General features: G+C 45.5%; 2 protein-coding genes across 2 annotated transcripts in view; one reads left to right on the top strand and one right to left on the bottom strand.

Moving 5' to 3' along the window:
• The window catches only part of cdh24a (cadherin 24, type 2a), a gene marked incomplete at both ends in the record, with an annotated part of 29,294 nt that extends 23,401 nt beyond the window's left edge, over positions 1-5,893 (top strand). The window contains 5 exon segments of the mRNA XM_084308404.1: positions 317-434; positions 1,154-1,462; positions 3,754-3,946; positions 4,157-4,583; positions 4,718-5,893. Coding sequence (XP_084164530.1) covers positions 317-434; positions 1,154-1,462; positions 3,754-3,946; positions 4,157-4,583; positions 4,718-5,893 — 2,223 coding nt within the window.
• Positions 5,894-7,671: 1,778 nt separating this feature from the next.
• mdp1 (magnesium dependent phosphatase 1) overlaps positions 7,672-26,842 on the bottom strand; it is a 42,182-nt gene continuing 23,011 nt past the window's right edge. Inside the window, exons 3-5 of the mRNA XM_084308704.1 lie at positions 24,147-24,254; positions 23,113-23,198; positions 7,672-8,236 (exon numbers count right to left, since the gene is read on the bottom strand). Coding sequence (XP_084164830.1) covers positions 8,148-8,236; positions 23,113-23,198; positions 24,147-24,254 — 283 coding nt within the window. The 3' untranslated portion in view covers positions 7,672-8,147. The remainder of the gene's footprint in view (positions 8,237-23,112; positions 23,199-24,146; positions 24,255-26,842) is intronic.

The raw sequence follows: 26,842 nt of genomic DNA, 5'->3' as shown, positions 1-26,842 counted from the left end.
TTCATTCGGAAAGACCTATTCTAAATGCTATTTATTATAGGGTTTGACAATAATTACACTCATGTCTCTAGTTTACAATTAACTATAATGAATTACGGGTCCGAACACATCAGTGTTGAAACTAATGTATGAAAGTTTATTTCTGCGGTCTGAGCTGTGCGTAGATATACGCACAATCTCAAGCACTGTTCATTTTGATAAATCCCACACTTTGCTTAGAAATGATCATACGCACGGTTTACGCACATATCTGTGCGTATGCAGCATTGATAAATGAGGGCCTGGTATGTAGAGCAGATTCCTGTGTGTCCACTAGGTGGTGCAGGTCCTACGAGCCATCGACAAGGACCAGGGCGGAGAGGACAACCCAGTCCACTTCAGCATCCCTCCAGAGTCCAGCTCTGCCCTCAACCTCACCGTCAGGGAGAGTGGAGGTACGACACATCTTTTCAGGGCTTGTTCCCAACCTTCCTCGAGATCGACTACTAGTCACAGACTCTGTTGGACTAATTGATTCGTTGATTTCGTCGACAAATCTGTAAAAAAAATATATTCTCACACATGCAATGAAAAAAAGTTAAAAGTGAGTTGCAATTTTGAGGTCAAATACTCTGTATTGGGACTATGCATTGCAACATCATTATGTATCAACATCAATTTTGTGAGCTGTTAAATTAGGCGTGTATGACCAAATGTGTGGGCATATAGTAGTGTACAGTTAAGTATTATTAGCTATTTCACATAGTTGATTATTGTATATTGGATTTTTGTATATTGTATAGAGTATTGTGTTGCACGGTCACAATGTACGTTTTATGGTGGATCCCAGGAAGAATAGCTACTGCAATGCTGTAGCTAATTGGAGATCCTAATAAAACAGTCATACAGAAGGACCTCTTTAGATATAGTGCTCACCAGAGATGTTCTTATCATTTATTTATTTCAGCATAGTTCAGCATAGTCAACTAATAACGCCTTGGTCGACTAAGACCGAAGCCACGGATTAATCGACTTAGAGGGAACGGCCGTGAGCAGACTTGTCCCATCGCGTGCTCACAGTCACTCACCATGACACCAGGAAGCAGAGGTAAACATGTTGCATCTGTTGATGCTGCAGTGACTTGTTTATTTAATTTTTTTGCCCCGTCATCAGGTGTGACAGCCAGCCTCGTGCTCCAGTCAGCCCTGAGGCCTCTTCCTGGCTTCACCGCCACCTTACTCACCCTCTACGTGCCCATCGTGCTGCGGGACGGGGCCTCTGGTCTCACCAATACTGGCACAGTCACCGTGACCATCTGTCCCTGTCTCAGAGGGGGCATGCAGACGGAAGACAGAGGGAGACAGAGGGACAGGCGATGGGAGAGGCACACCGTCTGTCTGCCACAGCCTTCTGCGTCTCCGTCCCTCATATTCAGCATGGTCACCTTGTTGGCCCTGCTGGCCTGCATCACCACTCTGCTGGGTAAGACCGGGACGCCTCCTCGCCTGTGCTGGTGTGTCACACACCAGCAAGTACTGTTTTTGTACTGTTAAGTACTGTTTTTGGGGATTTGTACTTCATTCGAGTATTATTAGGTTTGTATACTTGTACTTTTACTCAATTACATTTCAGAGAAAAAAAACATACTTTTTACTGCTTACATTTCAAATGCAGATTCTCGCAGGTCCAACAATTTGAATTAGTATATTTGTTTCTCTGGCCGAACTAACGCTAACGTTATTAATCCTGCGGCCGCACTTCATTTAAAAACAGCCAATCAAATTCCCATCAATGGAAAATTAACCTGCCCATACCCATGCTGATTGGTCCTTGTGCAAGACTAGAAAGCGGGGATCTTTGATTAAACACCTGCTATCAGAAGAATAGACAGTCAGAGTGACAAGCTACAGAAGATGGCCACAAACGATAGTACGAGTTATGAAGAGGACCAAACGGAACATTTCATTGCCCCGGAATAAAATTTAGTTTTTACCTTTACTTTTTAGTACTTAAGTACATTTAAAAGTAGAAACTTTTTTACTTTTACTCAAGTGTGTTTTTAGCCAGATACTCTGACATTTACTTGAGTAGGATTTTGAGACCGTACCCATACTTTCACTTAAGTATAATTTCTGGGTACTTTTTACACCCCTGTGTGTCACATGGGTCTGTATTATAACCTGTAAGATCTTCGATTTACCAGAGAATCTGAAACATTTTCTCCACCAAAATACGAGGAATGGGTGGAGGTAAATTTGAGTAAAACACATTTACATTTAGATGACGCTTTTATCCAAAGCCATTCACTAATTGTGTAAAACTTTTTTTAGGGGAGGGGGGGGGGGGGGGCTAATGATTACGTACCTAGGAACTAATTAAGCGCAGGAGTAAATATTATTGAACTGAGAGTTAACTTTTAGGATTAGAGGTAAGCAGGTTACAAAATGGAAATGTGAAAGTCAAATGAATGTGTGGTTGAAGTCGAAGGCGTTCTGGAGGAACTTCCCATCAGGTATGAGACTTGATTAACTGATGTTTAGTCCGCAGTCTGTTACATCAGGGGTTCCCAAAGTGGGGGTTGCGACCCCCAGGAGGGTCGTGAGCCGCCGCGGGGGTCGCCAGATAATTTCCACAAAAAAAATCAAAAAAAAAGAATAAAAAAAAAAAGAAAAATTTATGCAGTCAGGCCACTGAACTTAGAAGCAGGCCAGGCCAGTGTTTCTAGTTGCAGCAGCGCAATAGTTAGATAACCTAGGTGGGGAACAACCAGGAGATCACTGCAACTCACACAAGTTGGAGAACTATCTCTCTCTCTCTTGCTCTCACACACACACAAAGGGAGCCGCATGTGATTGGTGGAGGCGGGACCCTTACAAAAAACTGTTGTTGCTAATCATTGACACATGCTAGCCTGTAATAATCCCCCCCAGAAAAATCTACTTTGCATTTGATATATTGCAAATATATGCCATCACACACACTGGCATTTAAAGGGTTAGAATTATAAAATGAATAGGTGGTGTTATGATCAGGGCTGAAGTTGAATAAAAGATTGTATTATTTTCAATCTGACATTACAAAAAAACAGAAAATCCATCAAAATCAGTGTTGTTGCTAATCATACATATGCTAGCCTGTTTTTTAACAATAATTTGTGATGCCATCACAAACACTGGCATTTAAAGGGTACAAAAAAAAGAATCCTGCACCAGAATGCAGGAAATGAAGTCTTTGTAACAAGAATTGTCCTGGTGGGGGACCCCCAGACCCCCTGCTTAAAAAGTGGCCTGACTGGGGCTATATTTTGCACTATATTTCCTGGCCTGAATGATTTCCCCAGTCCGGCCCTGGTTAAAAGCCTCCAATGCTTATTAGTGTGTGTGCGTTTGAACGTGTGCATGTTTCAACCATACATTTCCATTTATAAAAAATTAAAATTTAATAAAATTTTATTTTTTATTTTTTTATTTATTTTACCTCCTATAATAGTGGGGGTCGCGGCTCTCTGACACCGTTATTTGGGGGTCGTGGCCTGAAAAGTTTGGGAACCCCTGTGTTACATAGTTCCTTCCTTGTTAGTTCCTGGTTGCCAGAAATGTAAGTTTCACATTATGACAGACAACACATTGTGCTCCGTGACAACAGCACAACTCCCAATCTTTCTGAAAGATCTTCAACATTTCTGCCGGGTTGTTTATCTGTAGGTATACTGTGTGTGTGTGTGTATATATATATATATATATATGGTGATGTCTCTCTGTTTTTCCCTTTAGTGGTGTGTGCGCTCTCGCTGTCGTTGCGTCATCAGAAGCGAGACTCCCACTCACCCTTGGAGGACGATGACATTAGGGAGAACATCATAACCTATGACGACGAGGGGGGGGGGGAGGCGGACACTGCGGCTTTTGACATCACAGCGCTGCAGAGCATGCATCGAGTGCAGCACCTGCAAGACAGTCGAAACATGTGAGCTACGTCCTGAAAGGTTCCCCCTTGGTATGGAAGTGTGTGAGTGAGAGAGAGAGAGAGTGAGAGAGAGAGAGAGAGAGAGAGAGAGAGAGAGAGAGAGAGAGAGAGAGAGAGAGAGAGAGAGAGAGTGAGAGTGAGAGAGAGAGAGAGAGAGAGAGAGATGTTGTGTGCATGTCATGCTTTCTTGACCTTCATCTCTTGGCACAGATGGTACACCCAGCAGAATCCGCCGAGGGCCAGGACCTACAGCTGGAGTCGTAACCCTCGGCCCGGCCTGGACGCTCAGAGGCCGGGGTCTGCCCCCCTCTACGGACGCCTGTGCTACGGCATCCACACGCTGCCTGTTCTCAGGGACTATCCGGAGGGGCCCCTGGAAGCAGGTCTGCAACTCGCCCAGCTGACCTATGGGTTGCCCGGCAAACACATCGGTAATCCCCATGTCATCCAGAACCAGAGCGGCTTTGATCTCCTGGAGCCCGGAGCGGTGCAGAGTAGCTCCGCTGAGACGGACCCCAGCAGGGGCAGACTTGAGAACACGCCGGCTGACAGCAAACCCACCGGCGGAGACGGAGGCAGTGAAGCAAACTCTGACACCAAACAGAATCAGAATGAGGACCAGGAACTACCCGAGGAGGTTAGAGATCACCCTAATGATATGAATAATTATGATATAGTCACGTAACGTTATAGTCATTCTCAAGCCGTCATGTGTCTTTCTGTATCTCATCTTATTCGTTTCCCTCTTGGTTTTTTTCTCTACGTGTGCAGTCGGAGTCGACTCTGACGGACAAAGCTGCAACCCTGACCTACAGCGACCCGAACGACTCTTCCTCCCAGAGTCACAGCAGCTCCTCGTCAAGCCAGCAGGAGGGCAGACCGGGGTCGTCCCAGACTCAGATCAGCACCGGGGCGACAAGCTCCGCCGTGGAGGAACTCGATACGGATTCCTCTCTTCCCTCGGTCTCGGAGAGGAACGATTCCAACGGCAGCCAGATCGACATGGCAAAGAGCCACGTGTACACGACAGGGGACACGTACAGCGTCGTGGGGTCGCTGAGTAAGAACAGCAGGGGGATGCACGTGAACGGGACCGGCTGCGGCCAGTACCGGGGGGGCGGAGAGCAGCTCCTGAACATGTACGGCGTCCTGGGCAGGAAGGACCTGACCCCGCAGCCGGCAACCCTGCCAGGAGGGATGCTGGGATACGGCAGGGGCTGGGGCCGTGGGCCGTCTGAGACCGCGCCAGAGAGGATAGGGGTGGCGGCGGCGGCTAACTCCCTGCCCCTCCGGATGGAAGAGTTCCTGAAGTTCCGTCTGGACCGGGTGACCTTCGACCTGTCCCAGCCGCCCTACGACTCGCTGCAGACATACGAGTTTGAGGGGCGCGACTCGAGGGCCGAGTCGCTGAGTTCGCTCGAGAGCGAGGGTGAGAAGGAGGAGGGGGAGGGGGAGGAGGGCAAAGTGGCGGGAGGAATGGACGAGTTGAATCAGAAGTTTCAGAGGCTGGTGGAGATCATCAAGGAGAGGGAGAAGGAGAAGGAGGAGAGGAGGCTGATAGATGTGGACATGTCGGGAGCAGAGGGAGGCCAGGAGGAGGAGAGGAGGCTGAGAGATGAGGACACGTTGGGAGCAGAGGGAGGCCAGGAGGAGGAGAGGAGGCTGAGAGATGAGGACACGTTGGGAGCAGAGGGAGGCCAGGAGGAGGAGAGGAGGCTGAGAGATGAGGACATGTTGGGAGTAGAGGGAGGCCAGGAGGAGGAGAGGAGGCTGAGAGATGAGGACATGTTGGGAGTAGAGGGAGGCCAGGAGGAGGAGAGGAGGCTGAGAGATGAGGACATGTTGGGAGTAGAGGGAGGCCAGGAGGAGGTGACTATCGCAGATGGAACAGATCAACAAGAAACTGAGGAGGACAGAGAAAAACAAAAGCACAGATGGGATTTCTAGGTTATCCGCTCTGGCGGAACTGCAAGTAAAGTTTAGAAGAGGACAAAAGTCAGAGACTGATGCAATTTAAAAGCAATATGGGGCCAAGAGGTACAATTTGTGACCGATAATTTCATGTCCCGACCCCCCCTCACCCAGAGATTTCAGGACGCTAGCAATATAGAGCAGAGATTCTTCGGAGGATCAATACACACCTCGTAAAAAAAAACTCCACTATGTTTATAGAATGCATATGAAATCTGTCACTTTCCTACTGCTCTTGTAACTGATATTAATAATGCACTTAGGCTTTCTACACTAAAGTTATGAAAAATTCACTTTCTGAAATATTGATTCCAAGCCCTGAAAGCAGCTGCATTGTTAGAAAATAGGCCTCATGAAATATTGAATGGAATTGTGATGTTTAATATTGATAGTTTAATAGGGGCACTCTCACACTAGGAACACTCTGTTCTCAAAAGACAACTTTCACATTTGAATTGGTAATGTGAACCAAATCTATGCTAAAAAAATTGAATTTGCACATGCATCCCTTATATAGTACAGGCCCACACTGCCACACACATATTCACAGAGCCTCAGAATGATACAATAAAAGTGGACATTCAATTATTGTACACATTCATGTTGGTTTCAGCTCTGTAAGCCCAGTAATATATGGAATATGGAACTCCAGCAAGTATGTATCATTATAGTCGCGAAGATCTGCACACTATGCAATTTGCACACACGGACCTAGGAGTCATTGTTCAATATTTTAAGAAGCTTTGTGAAAGACTGACTAATGTATACTGTAGTGAAAGTACAGCAAATTAACCTGTGTACAGTATATACTTATCAACCTCAGCTTGAGTTGTTGTTGTCCTATGGTTGACACAAAAAAAAAGTTTTTAACACTTTCAGTTACATGGTATTTCACTCACTGGAAATTGAGTATCTGATTTTCAATTATTAAAGTTGTTGGTGATGAATACTTAGTGCTATTAATTCACCCCCATGATTTATTGAATACAAATTTTACACTTGTCACTGTATTTAGATTGGATTTGTTCATCTAAACCTTGCTGCACCTCCACAAGCTAATTTATTTTCCATCTCTCAAATCCTGGGAGGCAATTAGGAAGGCGCCATAGTGCACACTTATCAGTACGGCATGCTAAACGCCAGCCAATTTGTCTAGAAATAGAGTAATAGTATTTAAATGATCTGTCATTTGTCAGTGACTCATTTCTCCTATTACAGAACTCACCTTTTGGAATGAGCTATTCGAATAATGTAAGTATTTACAATTCATAACGTGATGAAATGTATTAGACTTCACTTTATTTTGGACAACTGTGATCGGTTGGTTCATATACCTTTCTGTTTACAACACTGGCAAATTAAATCTCAATCAACCTAATTAGAATTCAATGTTTTCAGACCAAATTTTGACAATAAAATCGTAGGGGTTCCAGGGAGATAAATGAGGTGTGTGTGTGAAGGAGGATTGGATATTACTACTACTCCTCCAGGCAGGAGCATGGAGCACTGAAGAAACGTATGGGATGCTAATAAGGATCACTAAATGAGATGAAGGATAAAGCCATCATAATTATATGATATGATCATAATTATATTTTATCAATACACTGTATTTGCTGTCTAATGGAGTAATATTTCAGCCTCCGGAAACAATATAACTAATTGAAAAACATCATAAGAAAATACACAAGGCAAAATTAGTTCCTCAAAATATATATTATCAAATATAATCAGTTTTACACCATTTGAGCAAGAGATATAAAGATATACAATTTGAAATCAACTAATCTATTGGTCAATTTCATCGACAGATCTGTACAATTGTGTTTTCCACATTCAGTTATGCTGAATTATATCTTAGTCAGCTAATAGTCACATACTTTTTTGTCCAAACAAAAAGGCTATTAGGCGTCTAAGAATATCTTTACAGAAGATGTAACATTTAACTATATATTTACAGTAAAATGTTCTCTTAGTCTTATGTAAAAAGGCTGCCTTATGGCCACAATATTCCACAATAATGGAATTTCACTTAATTAAAAAGCCATTTCATCATTTCATTCATTCACAAAGACAAATATAATGGTGGTACTCAATTGGAAATGTGCTGTGAACAAGAGATCAATAGGAGAATGGATATAATTTCTAAACCATAGTGTTTGACGGTACAAGGGCGCCCCCAGGGGTCAGTCACATGCACTGCATCCATGTGTTCAGTCAACTCCAAGTCCTAAGAGAGTCTCCTGGAGGAGAAGCTTGCAAGTTCTTCGTTCACTAATTTCATAGTCACTCCATTACGGACCAGAACACAGTGCACACCTGTGGAAAGCAGATGAAAGAAAAGGTAAGTTAACATATTATAGGGTCAATGATAATAACTCAACACTTGCGCTAAAGAACCATATAACTGTTTTGAAATATTTTGGAGATATATATTATATATATATATATTCTATATTTAGATAATAAAGTTTGAAAGCACCGTTTCTCTGAAATCTTAAAACAGAGTTAACGGAACGTAAACCAATACCGGTCACCCTCTTTGTCTGGGAACGCCCAAACCCAAATGCGGCCACGCCCCATCTTGCGCGGCATTCTGGATCTTTACTCTCAGCCCAACCACATTTTGACGCCAAAAGGTAGGTGATATGAAATCATACTTATTTTAGAGTATATATATCAAATTTCATGAGTATTCATCTATATTTAGTCATCTAAAGACTACTAGATGTGAACGTTTGTACCACTTACTTACTTTTACTTACGCCTGCTAGTCCTTCTGGGGCATAGGCCGTCAACAAGTGATCTCCAAGCATCTCTGTCTTGAGCTGTTCTCTCCAGTTGGTTCCAGGTCATCTTCATGGTCTTGGTGTCTGCCTCCAGGTCTCTGCGCCCGGTGTTTCTCGGGCGGCCCCTTTTCCGCTTGGCCTGCGGGTTCCATGTTAGGGCTTGTCTGGTGATGGTACTTGCGGGCTTTCGCAGGGTGTGGCCTATCCAGCGCCATCTGCGTTTCTTAATTTCTTCTTCTGCGGGCAGCTGGTTTGTTCTCTGCCAGAGTTCGCAGTTGCTGATGGTGTCTGGCCATCGGATGTTGATGATCTTCCGCAGGCAGCTGTTAATGAAGACCTGCACTTTCCTGATGGTTGCAGCTGTAGTTCTCCACGTCTCTGCTCCATATAGTAGGACTGCCTTGACGTTGGTGTCAAAGAATCTGACTTTGGTGTTGGAAGTCAGTTCTTTTGAGCTCCAGATGTTCCATAATTGCACGAATGCTGTACGTGCTTTCCTGATTCGTGCTCTAATGTCAGCATCTGTGCCGCCCTGCTTGTCAATAACACTGCCAAGGTAGGTAAAGCCTTCAACTTCTTCCAAAGCCTCGCCATCCAGCATGATTGCGTTGGTGTTGTTTGCTGCATTGGTCTTGAGGATCTTAGTCTTGCCTTTGTGGATGTTGAGTCCCACTTGCGCGGAAGTGGATGACACGTTGTTGGTCTTCTCCTGCATCTGTTGTTGGGTTTGCGACAGTAGTGCCAAATCGTCAGCATAGTCCAAGTCGTCAAGTTGCGTCCAAGGTGTCCACTGAATCCCGTACCTTCTCTGTGCTGTGGAGGTCTTCATTATCCAGTCAATGGCCAGCAGGAAGAGGAAGGGCGAGAGCAGACAACCTTGTCTGACCCCGGTCCTCATTTGGAATGCCTCTGTGAGCTTGTACCACTGCGACGTTATAATTGTTCGAATGTGTTCGGGCGACGCTGTTTCCCAAGTAAAAGTAGCATCCTGTTCCTTAAACATTAACTCCCACTCGCCCCAAGATGAAGTCAGATTGTTGCTAGCATATATAGCCAGTGTTTTGTCCGACGAAAATGTGTAAATACATTGTAATCTTAAGAAGAGATCTAAGTTTGTCTGAAGTGATGAACTGAGGTCGCGCGAAAATCATTGAAGGGAGAACAATTGTCGCGGGGAAAATAATGAACTGGTTTTCTCTCTCTCTCTCTCAATCTCTGTATATAAAAAAACATCTGAAGCATTGTCAGACAGAGTGACATAAATAAGTCCAGAGACAGCACAGCAGACAAGGTAGGTTTGTGTGTGCTTGTTTGTTTCTCTACAGGTGAATGGAGGTGTGTGTGTGTGTGAGGCTGCCATGCTGAACTGGGTGAAGGTAAGGTTTTGTGTGTGTGTGTTTGCATGTCTGGTAATATTTCAGCATAATCATTTTGGTTTCATACTCATTCATATTCAAGTTCATTAACAATAGGCAAGATCTTCTTGATACCTTCCATTGTTCTTCATCTTTTCATCAGAATTTCACTCATATCCAACAAACCATAGCAATAAACTCCACTTACCTTTCTGTCGGACAACTAGCCATCAATTCAACATTAGCTTTAGAGGTCCCAAACTCTGGAACACTCTAAATTCATCATTGAGGTCAACAACCTCCTTATCCATATTCAAAAAAAACAATTCAAATCTAATTTAATTTCATCATAAATCACTCGCATAAGTTCACTGATAGACTGTTCATAGCGCAATATTTACCAAACCAAACAAAATTAACATTTTGAGTGGTGCTCCCTTTATTGTGTCTGCAGCCTCCTGTATTCCTGGACCATCAGGAGCATCGACCTCCTCCTCCCACGCCAGACCCACGACACCCATCGGTATGTTACTTATGTTTTTGAGTTTGTCAGGGCAAACTTATGAATTATTTATTATTTATTTAGTCAAAAATTTGCTGATTTTATACAAATTGCTGTGGGGCACTTTGAACTGTGGTCCATGTGTGAAAAGTACTATATAGATAGTTATTCATATTTATTATTGGTATATTGTATTCAAGCAGTGTCATAATAATACATTTATTTTTAACTGCAAGGTCACACCACCAAGAGGCAGAAGCTGGGGATCTGGCGGTGTGGCCGGTGTAAAAAGGCGAACCCCCCTGTGGACTCTTGAGGGTTTGGTGTCGTGGGTCCAGTGTGACAACTGTCACAAATGGTTCCACACCATCTGTGTCCAGTGGGAGGAGGAGGAGGACGAAGATGCTAGTTTCTGGTGTTACTGGTGTTTGGATGAATGAGTGTATGAATGAGTGAGTGTATGAATGAAAAAAATTATAAATATGTATGGTGTGCTGTAAATAGTTGATATTGTTCTAAGTTATATGTTTATTATATTGTTTTATATATTGTTTATAAAATGTTATGAAGTGCTGGCTGTTGTGTTAAATTTGACATATTTTTGTTGAAAACACATGTACTCACAAATGTTAATGTGACAAGTGATTGTGATTAATATTTGTTTGTTAGACAAATAAAATGGGGATGTTGTTTGCTCCTGACAAGAGATGGTAGACAAAGCAACTCTGACATTATACACTACCTTCTTGTTGACAGTAGATGGCAGCATTGATTTAAAAGGATGAAAACAGGTTAAAACAAAAGAACTCCAGATTCCAAGATCTTTTTTCACAGTTCACAGGTCAGCAGGTCAGTAATGCGATCTGAACACGGGAGCGGTAAACTATGAATGCGCCCTCACGTCACCTCAGTACAGTGACCGTGAATGGTAAACTAATTATCTTAATTAAAGTGCATCATTAGCATTATGTTTGTTGTCTAAAGGGAACCAAAATGGTACAATTTAAGATTTTAAATGTTATCCGCATATATAGGACAAATAAAACAGCGTTAATTTGTAAAAAACCTCAATGAAAACGGCGCAAGGTACGTAATATTCGCTATTGTAATGCAAATGTGATAGAATCCTATAAAAATGTGGACGCATTTGGGCACCGTGATGTTATATGGTTCTTCGTCTGAGATACTCGTTTTTTTTTGCAATGGGTCCTGTAACTGAGGGGTACAATTCCCTGACTGTATTGATAAGTATGGTATCATTAAACCACTACCGCTTTATGTACTTTAACTACTGGCCATACAGTACACGATATCTAAATATGATGAACACTTTCCCACCATGAAACCAGGTCCACACAAAGGTAATAATCCAATATTTAATATATAGCAAAAGGTACATATAATATTCACCATTACATTTATGATTTGAATGCTCTTGTAAGGCAAATGAGTACTCGTAGGCAAATCAACACTGAATGTCCAATCTCTGGTTACGCAGGAAGCAAGTATACAACCTGGCTCTTAGGGAATTATATCTATGGTCACTTAATGATTATAGCTGGATATACTGAAGGGGTCCTCCCGGTCGTAGGCCGGTAGGGGGGGTAGGAGAGCCGTCGGTAGTATCCCGTCTGGTCAACGATGTCTAGGGAGACTTCACGTACAGAAGACAGTGCAGTAGAATCTTGATCCACAGATGAATACACCTTGGCTCTCTTGTAGGCTGTAGCTGTAGCTGTAGCTCCACAGTGAAGAAGAAGCGAGGCGACCTCAGTCTGGTCTGAGCGCCGCCTCACCTTGACTCCTCTCGGGGTAAATCCAACACTCACCGGTGTTGGCGATTATCCGCTCCACAAATCAAAGTACCAAAGCAAATATATATTCCATGCCGCATAGGGCTCAGCAGTCGTCGGGTAGGTAATCCAATGTACAGGTCCACTCGGTCCTCGCCTAGAACTCCTCGGATGAAAGCACCACGTGTGGTCTGCCCAACCTGGTTAAGACTCTAGATAACACAAGGAAGCGATGGGGGTGCTGCTCACTTTAGAACTCTAACCGCACGATGCACCATACATAATAGACTATTATTACTTAATAGAAATACGGTGCCAAACTCTGGCAATTCAGCTATTAATTTGCACGAGGTCTCACTGCTATTCTAAGGCCAAACAGGCCATACTACACCGCACGCGGTATCGTGGGGTGAGGCTTCACGTTCTGTTACTTAGTTGGGTAGAAGGGTAAAGGACTAAGAGGAATTCTACATTTCTTGCGCCATATTTATATGCACGGTGGACAAATAGTGCCACTCTGCTTTCGGTAGCCGTATTCCTGCGCGGAGCCGGGGCTAGTAAGGGCATGTCTCGTCGGTACCTTTGAACTTGAACGCCAGGGGCTGGTCCCTGGCGCCTGGTCCTTTTGTCCAATAAGAGAATGAACTATTATGGGCTGTAGTAGAATAAAGGAATATTCCGTGTATATGTACAAGGAATATACAAGGGATATCAAACGATATACAAATACTATTCAATATATATCCATAAATAAATATATATATTCGGTTTAATCTGATCCTTCACAACAGCCGCCCCCTAATTAGTCCCACCTAATTAGCTAAACAGAGACAGATTAACCGCACTGTCCACTACTCAATGTCCGCTGTAAGGGTCAGTCAACTCACAAAGTCATGGGGTCATGGTCGTCATCGATAGTATCGGGGAGCCTTGGCAGTTCTATTAGCCTTGCCACGGGTCGGGTGTAAGTCCGTCCTTGGACGAGCACTTCAGCTGCTCGGACCTTTCCATCGGCACCGGTGATCACTTTGCTTACGCGGCCAGCCGGCCACATAGCTCGGGGTAGTGACTGGTCGATAATCATGACGACTGTTCCTTCTGTCAAATTGTCTCTCTCTTTCACCCACTTCTGGCGGGTCTGTAGAGACGGTAGGTAGTGGAGTAGGAAGCTGTTCCAAAACTTGTCAGCCAGTACTTGACTGTACCTCCACATTCTTCGGCCGTTCGCTTCTTCAGGCCTGTACATTGTCTGTGGTAGCGCGGGGTCCAGCCGCCCCATCAAGAGTGTGTTGGGGGTGACTGGGTCGACATCTGCTACATCACTTGAGACGTAACCGAGGGGCTTTGAGTTCAATACTCCCTCGATCTCCGTGAGGACTGTCATTAGGACTTCTTCCGCCACGGTCTGGGCCCCAAGCACGGCGTACAGGGCTGTCTTTATGGAACGTACTTCTCGTTCCCAGGTTCCACCGAAGTGAGGTGCGTTCGGGGGATTAAACTGGAAGTCAATCTGGGATGGAGCGAGGTGGGTCTTAAGTTCTGGGCCCATAGCTTGGAAGCTCTCTCTCAGCTCTCTTTCTCCGCCTTTGAAGTTTGTCCCATGATCAGACAATAATGTAGACGGTTTTCCTTTCCGTGATGTGAATCTTCGGAAGGCCATAAGGAATGAGTCTGTGCTCATGGTTGGGAGGAGTTCGATATGTATCGCTCTGGTGGTCATGCATTTGAATACAATACCCCACCGCTTCTCGGTTCCTCTTCCTCTCTTTATATACAGCGGGCCAAAACAGTCCATACCGGTGGAGTGAAAAGGCTTGTCGCCGAGTCGGAGGCGACAGGGAGGTAGGTCAGCCATCCGGGGTATACTGGGCTGCGCGCGCCACTTACGGCAGTCTAGACAGGTTCGCTGGAAGCGCCGCACTGCTTCTCTCCCTTGCAGTATCCAATAACGACGTCTGATCTCCGCGAAGACTCTCTCTGCCCCGGCGTGATGCACATCCTCGTCGTATTTCTTTATGATCAGCTCTGTGACCTTATGTCGGCTGTTCAAGACTATCGGGTACTTAACGTCATCCGGTAGGTCTGGGGCTCTCCGCAGACGACCACCCACTCTGATGAGATTATGGGCGTCACTCTCGGGTGCCAGGTGGAGCAGTCTGCTGTCTGATGGGACGGGCTTTGCTCCCTGTAGACAGGCTAGCTCATCGGGGAACGAGTCTCTCTGGGCTCGTTGTAGTAGAAGAAGTTCTGCTTCTTCGTAGTCAGCTGCTGAAATGTCAGTTGTGGGCTGAACCTCTGGGTGGTGCCACAGAAATGTCTTTAGCTGCGCACTCTCTAGGGTGGGGCAATCGTCTAGAACCGGGTCTGTGGGGACGAGTGTGTGTGTCAACCCACAGAACATAAGTTTCTTGTTCTCTGCCTCCTCTTTACTCGCCTCCCGTGGGGTGGGTGTAGGCCACTCTTCTTCCGGGAGCTTGAGGAACTCTGGCCCGTCACTGTAGAGGTTGTGACGGGTGAGGTCATCCAGGGACATTCCCCGGGTGATGACGTCAGCTGGGTTGTGTTTGGTGTCCACATACCTCCAGCTGGTTACTTCTGTTAACTCTTGAATCTCGGTGACTCTGACTCCCACGAAGACCTTGTATCTGCACGAATCAGACCGGATCCATGTGAGTACGGTCGTGGAGTCTGACCACAAGATTGTTCTTTGCACCGGGATGGTGAGTTCACGTTGGATTAACGTGGCGAGCTGCGCTCCTGCTAGGCCTGCGCAGAGCTCTAGACGCGGGATAGATTGTTGATTGCGTGGGGCTATTCTTGAGCGAGCCAGGATGAAAGCAGTATGTATTTCTCCTCCCTCCTCTCGGGCACGTAAGTAAGCCACCGAACCGTAGGCTACTTCGGAGGCGTCGCTGAATACGTGCAGGTCGATCTTGCATGTCTCTGGCCTCACTGTGGGTGGGAAGTAGCTGCGGCGTATATTAACGCCTGGGAGTGAGCGGAGTTCCGTCTCCCACTCTCTCCATGTGGATGCAAGGTGTTCGGGTATGGGATCGTCCCAGCCCTGGTCTTTGTCCCATAGCGCTCTTACAATCATCTTTGCCCTGGTGGTGTAAGGTAGAATACATCCCAACGGGTCATATTGTCTGGCGAGTGTTCTGTATACACTCCGTCTGGTGGTCGGTATTGCCGTCGACCTTCCCTGCTCCTTGGTCAGGGGTTTGTGTCTATAATGGAGCGAGTCTGTTTTGAAGCGCCAGACTAGTCCTAGTGTCATTTCTTGGGCTTCTCCTGGGATGGTCGCCATCCAGGTGTCGCTGCTCGCGGCCTTGTCCTCGGGGGAGAGGCTGCGCAGTACTTGCGGGTCGCTGCTGGCCCACTGCCTGAGATCAAAGCCGCCTTTGATCAGGGAGGCGCGGAGCTTGAGTAGGAGAGCCTCGGCTTCTTCTGGCGTCGAGACGCTTTGTAAACAGTTGTCCACGTAGAAACTATTTGTCACACTTTGTTGGACCTCTTCATCTGCTGCTGGGTCCTCTGCGACGTGCCTTTGCAGTGCAAACGTAGCACAGCATGGGCTGCATGTGGTTCCGAAAGGGAGGACTTCCCATTGATAGATGGCTGGGTGCTCATCTCCGATCCTCTCTCTCCATAGGAACCGCAGCAGGGGCTTGTCCTCCTCCACTAGTCTCACCTGCAGGAACATCCCTTTGATGTCGCCGCTGATAGCCACCTTGTCCTGGCGGAAGCGTAGTAGCACGCCTAGTAGGGAGGGGCCGAGTGTTGGGCCGGCCAAGAGTTCTTTATTCAGATTTTGTGATCCGATCTGGTAGCTGCAGTTAAACACAATGCGATCCTTGCCGTTGTGGTGGACCTTGTGGTGCGGCACGTACCATGATTCGGTCGTCTGATCGGCCTCTTTAATGTCAATTTTCTTTATGTGTCCCGCTGTGATTAATTTGTTAATCTCAGCGCGGTACACAGCTTCTTGAGCGGGGTCTTTGGCTAGGCGCCGCTCTGTGTTCAATAGATACCGCTCCGTCGCCTCTTTTGTGGCGTGAAAGGTGGGCATTCCCTCTCGCCTCAGGAGTGGAGTTGCGTATCTCATCACTCCGTTGACGTTGACTCTCTTTGTCCCATGCTCGAGGAGGGCTATAGCGTAGATATCTTCCTTAGAACGAATGTCTTTCTTTTCGTTCTTAAAGGGCATTGTCTCTAGTGTCCATAGCCTCTCGACATGCTGCAGGAGTGTGGTGTCTCCTTCTGTCGCTCTGGAGTGGAGGGAGCTAGTGGCTGCTGTTCGGTTGAGAGACTTGGCGAGGGGGCCTTGTAATGTCCATCCTAGGCGGGTCTCGACTGCTGCAGGGCAACCTCTGGGTCCTGTATGGACCCGGTCTATCGGGACTATGAGGTCTGCATGGTCGGAGCCTATCAGCAGGGTCGGGGTGGCGCCGTCTATGAGCGGGATAGGGAGTTGACGCAGGTGCACATATTTATCCATCAGCTTGGCGATGGGGTAGGTGTACTGCGATAGTCCTATTTCTTGGCTGGTGAAAGCATTAGTAATCCTATACCGTCTCTCGGGCTGCCCGCTTGCTGCGATAGTGAAGGAGACATTCTCGCCCTTTATCGTCTTTAGATCTCTTCTTATTGTCCGAATCGTCATCTGGTTCTCGCTCCCCCGCAGCCCCAGCTGGGCCGCAGCGGACGCGAGGAGAAGGGTCTTCTCTGACCCGTCATCAAGGACGGCGTAAGTGTCCATGACCTTATCTTGGTAACTCAGTGTTACACGGACCACCTTTAAGAGCACCTGGGCGCCGCTGCTGCTAGCGGGGTCAATGTACATAACACTTGCCTTTGTGCTGCTGGATGGTGCAGGCTTTCTTTTGTTACTGTCGTGTAGGACATCTAGATGGGCTCCGTCACACCGACTACACCTCTTCTTTAGGCGGCACTCGGCTGCCATGTGACTGCGCGCACATCGGTAACAGCGCCTGTTGGACTTTATCCAGTGACTCACTTCTTCAGCGGTCATCTTCTTGAACTGGTCACATTGTGACAACCAGTGTTCCTTCTCGCAGTACGGGCACACCATCTTCCACTTCTCTTTCATCGAGGGGGTACTGTGGTTCTTGCTGCTCGGTACTGATTCTGATTGGTGCATGACAGTCACCGATCTTCGGCCATCGTTTACTCTCCTAGGTCCCTCTCTGGAGCTTGGTGTGCTCCGCACGAACGTATCCAGCCGTAGGCTGCTGACTTCTCTCGCCAGGAAGTCGGCTAGGTCTAGGAGGGATGGCTCGGGACCGTTAGGATCACGGTGGTCTCTTTGCCGCCTGAAGCGCTCCTGTCGGGCGGGCGGCAGCTTCTCTAAAATCCTCTCGACGTTCGAGTTTGCGTATAGTTCGTGCATACCCTTTTCTCGTTGCGCCCCCAGCATCCCTACCAGGGATTGTACTTTGATAGACAGGTCGTCTAGTGAGCGATTGTCTGTTGCTGGGGGTAGGCGGTCAATATGCCTTATCTCTTGTATTACGTAATCCCATATACGTCCATATCTTTGGTCTAGTGCTGCTAGAGCCGCGGTGTATGGGGTAGTAGAGGTGGCATAAGCCAGCGCTATGTTGTGCGCTCTGGGTACTTTCAGGTGCTTCAATAGGATCGCATACTTGTGGCGTTCATCAGCTACATCCACCATCATTGTCTCTAAGCACATCCGTAGCTCCGTGTACTGTGCTCGGTTCTCATGGGTGAAGTCTGGAAACGTCGGTGTGCCAATGTATGACGCCGTGGATGGCTGGCACATCGGTGAGCGTTGGAAGAGAGGCCTCCTGGGCGAGTCTCCTCTTACGCCTCTCGGTGGGCTGGTACTGGCAGGGTACCATGGCCCGCTGGTCCAGGTGCTATTCCTCGGGACTGGTCGTGTGTCATGCTCACCCGTGAATCGAGTCAGGGGTCTGTAGCGCAGAGCCGCGGGGGTATAGCCTGGGCTGTACTGGACCTCCTGGTCCTGTGGAGTAATGTGCTGCTGTCGGGCTTGACTCTCCTCTTCTCCCTCTTCTTCCTCTGCCAGGTCTTCTAGATCCTGTAGTCGTCTATTTAGCCTCTCCGCGGTGTCCGCCGTTCCTTCCTTGTAGCTGGGTCTCACTTGGACCGGTCGGGGAAGGAGTTCGGAGGGGGGTGTGGGCTCTCTCTGGCGGTCGGGTTCAAGGTCGCCTGCTCGGTCAGGGGAGGGTGCCCTTGACACGTGTATTGACGAGGCCCTGGAACCCCTTGTGGAGGGAGGGGGTGTTGCCCTGGTGATCAGCTGCTCCATTAGCTGCGCTTGTAGTCTGTCGCGCTCGGCTTGTAGTCTGTCGCGCTCGGCTTGTAGTCTGTCGCGCTCGGCTTCGTGCTGGATGAGAGCGATGTCGCGCTCTGCTTCTCTTTGGGCACCGTCAGCGGCGCGCTGGGTGTCGGACCGGTCTCTTGCCATATTCTCTTCCGTCTGAAGGCGTCTCAGCTCCAGACGTATGTGCTCTTCTTCGCTCCGTTGCTGTGTTTGGAGTCGATCGCGTTCACCCTGAAGTCGATCGCGTTCACCCTGAAGTCGATCGCGTTCGGTAGAGGCTGTCAGGGTGGCGAGGAACGCCTGTGACAGCATCCTCTCCGCCTCGCTGGGGGAAGGCGCTTGTTGAGGTGAGCCGCTCCTGGCAGTACCGGTCGGGGATGCGTTCCCCTGCGGGGAGTCCTGGAGTTCTATCTCCTCGGCGCTCTCCTCATCTTGTTCCGTGCAGAGTTCCATCTCTGAAGGGTTGTCTTCCTCCCGGAGCTCTTGGGGGACTACTTCTTCGGTCTTGGCGGGGGGTAAAGTCGTGTCAGTTCCCTCCTGGTCCCCACCGTGAGCTTGGTCAGTTACATTAGAACCCACTAGGGCCTCTGTGGTCGGGGTATCCTGGTTGATAGGGTCGGACATAATTTTACTTTCTACTTTTACCGCGTTTACCGTTTGTAGAAGGCTAGGTAGTATACTGGCAGCGTAATCCTCTAAGTACTGAGGTGGCTGTCGTCTACGCTGCGGGCGTTCTACTTTAGGAGGACCGTTTCGTGGAGTGTTCATCATAGGCCATTTCAATATTAATACCACTATATTAATATTACACTGATTACCCTCCGGCTCGAAGGACCAATTGTAACTGAGGGGTACAATTCCCTGACTGTATTGATAAGTATGGTATCATTAAACCACTACCGCTTTATGTACTTTAACTACTGGCCATACAGTACACGATATCTAAATATGATGAACACTTTCCCACCATGAAACCAGGTCCACACAAAGGTAATAATCCAATATTTAATATATAGCAAAAGGTACATATAATATTCACCATTACATTTATGATTTGAATGCTCTTGTAAGGCAAATGAGTACTCGTAGGCAAATCAACACTGAATGTCCAATCTCTGGTTACGCAGGAAGCAAGTATACAACCTGGCTCTTAGGGAATTATATCTATGGTCACTTAATGATTATAGCTGGATATACTGAAGGGGTCCTCCCGGTTGTAGGCCGGTAGGGGGGGTAGGAGAGCCGTCGGTAGTATCCCGTCTGGTCAACGATGTCTAGGGAGACTTCACGTACAGAAGACAGTGCAGTAGAATCTTGATCCACAGATGAATACACCTTGGCTCTCTTGTAGGCTGTAGCTGTAGCTCCACAGTGAAGAAGAAGCGAGGCGACCTCAGTCTGGTCTGAGCGCCGTCTCACCTTGACTCCTCTCGGGGTAAATCCAACACTCACCGGTGTTGGCGATTATCCGCTCCACAAATCAAAGTACCAAAGCAAATATATATTCCATGCCGCATAGGGCTCAGCAGTCGTCGGGTAGGTAATCCAATGTACAGGTCCACTCGGTCCTCGCCTAGAACTCCTCGGATGAAAGCACCACGTGTGGTCTGCCCAACCTGGTTAAGACTCTAGATAACACGAGGAAGCGATGGGGGTGCTGCTCACTTTAGAACTCTAACCGCACGATGCACCATACATAATAGACTATTATTACTTAATAGAAATACGGTGCCAAACTCTGGCAATTCAGCTATTAATTCGCACAAGGTCTCACTGCTATTCTAAGGCCAAACAGGCCATACTACACCGCACGCGGTATCGTGGGGTGAGGCTTCACGTTCTGTTACTTAGTTGGGTAGAAGGGTAAAGGACTAAGAGGAATTCTACATTTCTTGCGCCATATTTATATGCACGGTGGACAAATAGTGCCACTCTGCTTTCGGTAGCCGTATTCCTGCGCGGAGCCGGGGCTAGTAAGGGCATGTCTCGTCGGTACCTTTGAACTTGAACGCCAGGGGCTGGTCCCTGGCGCCTGGTCCTTTTGTCCAATAAGAGAATGAACTATTATGGGCTGTAGTAGAATAAAGGAATATTCCGTGTATATGTACAAGGAATATACAAGGGATATCAAACGATATACAAATACTATTCAATATATATCCATAAATAAATATATATATTCGGTTTAATCTGATCCTTCACAACAGGTCCGCTTGATCTAGGTGTCCTGTGATGGCATTTACAATACTATTGACTACTGTCAATGCTGGCTCACTGGTAGACCTAGATCAAACAGACCCATCATCAATGCTGGCTCACTGGTAGACCTAGAAGTCCTAGATCAAGCAGACCCATCATTAATATTATAAGCCACAGCTGCTTATACTCTGCTATGACAGGTCTGTGAAAAGGGTCCATACATTTTGTGAGCTTATTATATTACAAACTTAATGTTAAGTAATAAATTTTTATATATCCTAGTATGGTTGCACTGGTTGAGACTGTAATATAAAGGTCAAACTTGGGCAAAATGAAGAGCTTAATGCATTTTGAATCCTTGAGAAAATATTAGAAAAGCCCGACTTACAGTAGAACATGGTGTATCTCTATAAGTCTTCAGAATGCAGGTCGTTAGGAGGAATGACATGTTGGGGATTTATTTACAAAGTTGAGATGAAAACTAGCTTTTCAACGAAGCGGCCAGTACATAAAGTCTGAGGTTTGGATAAAAGTGGTTCAACCGTGTCTTCTATTGTCAAGTGACCTCTGCAGTGTGACCTTCTGTTGTTATTTGAAGGGAATAAGTTACACTTTTTTTTGTTACACTATTAAGAACTAAGAAAGTTCAATCAATATTTGTGAACACAAAACTATTTTCTGTTAATCTTTAGAAAAACTAACATCTGATGTTATCAAGAAACATTCTCTGGAGCTGCTCCTCTGACAATGAATTCATAAGTTTGTCCTTTTTAATAAATGTTCCTGAATAGAATACCCACATTATGAGAAAATCACACTGTGGACAGCTGCATTACATTTACATTTAGTCATTTAGCCAGTATGTATGTATTTATTTAAATAAGGTGAACAAATGTAATGAAATAAGGAAGCACGTGTGAAAAAGATCCATAAATATGGTTCACATTTTAATAAGTCAGAACGAAGAACAAGTAACTCACTTGTGAACGCACGAACAAGCTGGTTGGCATCATATTTCAATCTCCGGGTGTTCGTCTTCAAGTGGCAGAAACTGTTCTTTATTCTGGCTTTTTGAAGATGTATCACGTCAACTGTTTGACTCAACATGTTCTTACTTCATTAAATATGTTCCTTTAAAAATTAAAAAAGCGTCCCCTGCCTTTAATCTTTTTGGTGTTTCCAAGATAAATCATTCATTATTTATGTAACTTAAAACAACATTTGAAGCTATTTTTAGATGTACTTTTTGGCAGGTCCGATAGATGTGTCGTTGTCATGAGCAGGGATGTCCCTGGGCTTTTGGGGGATTCAATCTCCGTGGAATTAATAGCTCCACGAGTACAAGCTAGTGTCTGCTGGCTGAAGTTACTGCTGATCAGAACAATTATGATATTCTGTGCATAGATGCCAGATACGAGATGCACTGATCAGAGCAAGTCCCACTCCCCTCCAATTTCTGATAGCCTGCTTGTTAATAAAGGCCCTAGTTGAATACTGTGTCTATTAGCTAAATTGGCTGTATGGCTTGGACCAGAAGTGAGAATTGAAGTATTCAGTGATCAGATTTGACAACCATCTAACTACAGAATAACCACGTGACTGCACTTAACAAGCTACTTAATTTGTTGCTTACAATAAGCCAGTAATTATATTGTCATTTACCGTATATCATTGGTTATAGGTAAGCAATAGCAAGAAGATGAGTGATGAGTTTGTTTGATGGAGTTACTCCAGACTTGAGGAAAACATAAATCACGGTGTTCATGGTGATACAATCTGTTGGGCAAAAGGTGCATGACGTGGCGCAGAGCATGGTTTGCAGGTACTGTACCTTAAAGGCCCAATCCGTGATAAATCTTTTAACCATAGAGTATATGAATGGGGTATATTAAGATACAGTCTTGAGGAGTTTGATCTGATGATGGAAAACAGCAATATGTAACTTTAATAATCCAATGTGAATCAGAATATAATATTGTAGATCTGTCTCACTCCGGTCTTTTACAATACCAATGTTTACATCCACAAATTGCAGCAAATACAATTACAAACTCAATCAACTAGAGAATAAAAATGTCTCTATGGCTATATTGTTTTAGGTTTTTTTGGTCGTTTTTTTGTGGTGGGGCCACCCATTTGTTTACAGTTGGATCACAGATTGGGCCTTTAATGCAGCCCTGCCTGGACATGAGAACTGTGTGTGAACTGCACTGAGGTAGAACAAAGTACCTAGTTTACTGATGTCTGAGATGTTCCTCTGTTCATCATCAAAGAACATCATGTCACTGTACTGGAATCCACTGTCTGCTTTTAGCCTGGAGGGAGAGGGACGATGACATCATCAAAACAGTCCCACAGAGCTGAGAGAAGTTCAGTCCGTGAATAATAATAATAATAATAATAATAATAATAATAATAATAATAATAATAATAATAATAATAATAATAATACACTTTATTTGTAAAGCACCTTTCATACAAGAATTGCAGCCCAAAGTGCTTTACAGCAGTGATAGACACAAAATAGACATAGGCATAACATTTGCATAACATTGGCATAATTAGGCATAAAATGAGCAGAGAATTTATATTAAAATGTCACAGAAAAGATTTAATAGATTTCAGTCATTCAAATCTGAATTTTTTTTAGATAAATAAAAAGATTGTAATAGTAAAAATAAAGGCAATGCATAAAGTGCAGACACAGAATGAGTATAGAAATAGACAGAATATGAGCAGTGAAAAAAGTGTAGACAGAATAAAAATAGTGCAATAAAAATCCAAACTTAGGACAACGTTTGTAAATATATTCAGTTTCTGATAAAAAAAATTGAATTGTTCCTTGTAACATCCTGGTAGTGTCAGTTAAATTATTCACAAGAAATCTTGACTGCATAAAAATATCCTGCATGTTCCACGTTAATGCGACAAAAACTACATTTAGATATAATCAAAAAATTAACTGAGACCCACCAGGGACATTACAAGGAACAATTCAAAGTAAAAGAAAAAAGATATGATAATATCTTTAACAGAGCACCGTGCAAACTAGGTCAAGAAGTGGCATTCCTCATAACTGGGACAATTCACTCCCACACTCTGTCTCACACACAAGCACCCTCTGACAGGTGTGTGCGCACACACACATGCACACATGCGTGCACACATACACACACACACACACACACACAGAGAGAGTACAGTTGTGTTCCAGAAAAAGGGTCATAAACTCTGTAAATGCATGTTTAAAGACTCCAGCCTACCTTTCGAAGTGAGTGACCTTTGAACCAGGGTATATTTCTTTGAAGGATATGTACTGGTTAAGGTTGAAGAGGGACAGAAGTTGATTGGCTCCATCTGTCTCTGACGTGCTGACAAACGGAGAGAAGAGAGTGGCGTAACGTTTCAGATCATTGACCGCCAGGGGTTGTGCCCATCTCATACCCCTCTCTGCCACCGTTAACACATTGCCCGCCGGGGGTTATGCCCCTCTCTGCCAGCGCTGTAAGCCTATGGAGATGTTTACCTTCTATCGTTCAGGATGTGGGAACGTTATACTTTTTCATTCATACATTCATACAAAAATACCTTCTAGAACATAAGTATGTTTTTATCGTTTTCTGCAGTAATTCCTAGAACGTGAGTTATAGGCCTAAACACATAATATAGATTATCGATTGGCGTTTCTTCCCTATACACGCTATATTAAAAAATTCAAATGTATATGATCGGTATACGTTATGCTTCATCATGCGTGAAGGAAAGGGGGGGGGGGGGGGGGGGGTCGTTTATAATTCCCCGATCATCAGTAAATGCTTTATGTAGGTTGGGTGATATATTGATCAGATCGGTTTGCTCACAAGGAAACTCACAATAGGGTTGAAAATAACGTTATATTCCTCTTACCGTGGGTCAATGAGACTGGCAGTGAAATATCCCAAATACACGACGCCGATCGCCTAGGTCCATTTCCGGTTTGTATGTCGCAATAAACGGCGAAATCATATCTGTCCGTCGGGAGTCCCGCAACGATATGTGACAGCCGGATGATTTTCATCGACGGACATCGGCCACATCCTGTAGGCAAGTGTAACTCGCCCGACCATCCACCAGGCAGCGGTATTGAGCCGTCGTTGCCGTCACCTAGGTCCAGCTGCAGCGTCGCGGGTGTATATATGAATTATGAATGCCATGGCGAAAAAATGAAATATTGATCTCAATAACGCTGTACAGCGAGGTCTGGCGCTCAACGCATGGCGGGCAATAACGCTGGAAAGCGTTTCCGGCGCTGGATGTGTTAAAAGCCTATGGAGATGTTTACCTTCTTTGCAGGGCTATAACTTTTTTAATTGTATTGCTATATTTGCATTACTATGGCCCATTCAACATCGATTATATATCGTTCAGGATGTGGGAACGTTATACTTTTTCATTCATACATTGTTGTGTTAATACCTTCGAGAATATAAGTATGTTTTTAATGTTTTCTGCTGTAATTCCAAAAACGCTAGTTATAGGCCCAAACGCATATGATAGATTATCAATTGGCGTTTCTTTCCCATTCACACTATATAAAAAAATTCAAATGTATATGATCGGTATACATTATGCTTCATCATGCGTGGAGGAAGGGGGGGGGGGGGGTCGTTTATAATTCCTTGATCATCAGTAACGGCTTTATGTAGTATGGGTGGATATATTGATCAGATGGTTGGCAAACAAGGAAAAGCACAATCGGGTTGAAAATAACGTTAGTGTCCTCTTACCATGCGCCAATGATACTGGAGGAGAAAGATCCCAATTATTCGTCTGCGATAGCCTAGGAACATTTCTGGTTTTCTATGGCGCAATAAACGCCGAAATCATATAGATTATTACGTTTAGAAAGCGATCCATATGTACTATAGTGTCTGTCAGGAGTCCCGTAGCGAGATGTGACTGCCGGAGGAATTTCCTCGACGCACCGATGACAACATCCGGTCTTGGCGAGAGTGTAACTCGCCCGACCATCCACCAGGCGGCGGTATTGAGCCGTTGCAGTCCCATCTAGGGTCCCGCTAGGGCATCGGGGGTTGGGTGGATGAATTATGAATGCCATGGCGAAAAAATGTAATATTGATCTCAAAAACGCTGTACAGCGATGTTGGCGGTCAATGCATGGCGGGCAATAATGCTGAAAAGCGATTTTGGCGACCAATGTGTTAAAGGAAAACTCCAACATTTTGGGAAATTAGCTTATTTAACATCTTCCCTGGAGTTAGACAAGAAGATACATACCTTTTTCCTCTCTCTGCATGCATTGGGCTTAGGGAACGCCTGGACCGTTAGCCTAGCTTAGCTTCATCACTGGAAGTGGGGCAGACATCTAGCCTAGTTCACTAGTCAGGACATATACTCCAAATATAATCAAAATACAACTCCCAAACGTTCCTGTAAACATGTTGTGACCTGTGTATTTACCACGTATCCCAGTCACACAAGTCACACAAGTCTCCCAGTCACAAGTCTCCCAGTCACACAAGTCTCCCAGTCACATGAGTCTCCCAGTCACACAAGTGTCCCAGTGACACAAGTCTCCCAGTCACACGAGTCTCCCAGTCACACGAGTCTCCCAGTCACACAAGTCTCCAAGTCACACAAGTCTCCGAGTCACACAAGTCTCCCAGTCACACAAATCTCCCAGTCACATGAGTCTCCCAGTCACACAAGTCTCCCAGTCACACAAGTCTCCCAGTCACACAAGTCTCCCAGTCACACGAGTCTCCCAGTCACACGAGTCTCCAAGTCACACGAGTCTCCCAGTCACACAAGTCTCCAAGTCACACAAGTCTCCCAGTCACACAAGTCTCCCAGTCACAAGTCACACAAGTCTCCCAGTCACACAAGTCTCCAAGTCACACAAGTCTCCCAGTCACACAAGTCTCCAAGTTACACAAGTCTCCCAGACACACAAGTCTCC

This window comes from Notolepis coatsorum, assembly GCF_963971535.1.
Source record: "Notolepis coatsorum genome assembly, chromosome: 2".
Lineage (NCBI taxonomy): Eukaryota > Metazoa > Chordata > Actinopteri > Aulopiformes > Paralepididae > Notolepis > Notolepis coatsorum.
This window is presented reverse-complemented; position numbering and strand designations above follow the sequence as displayed.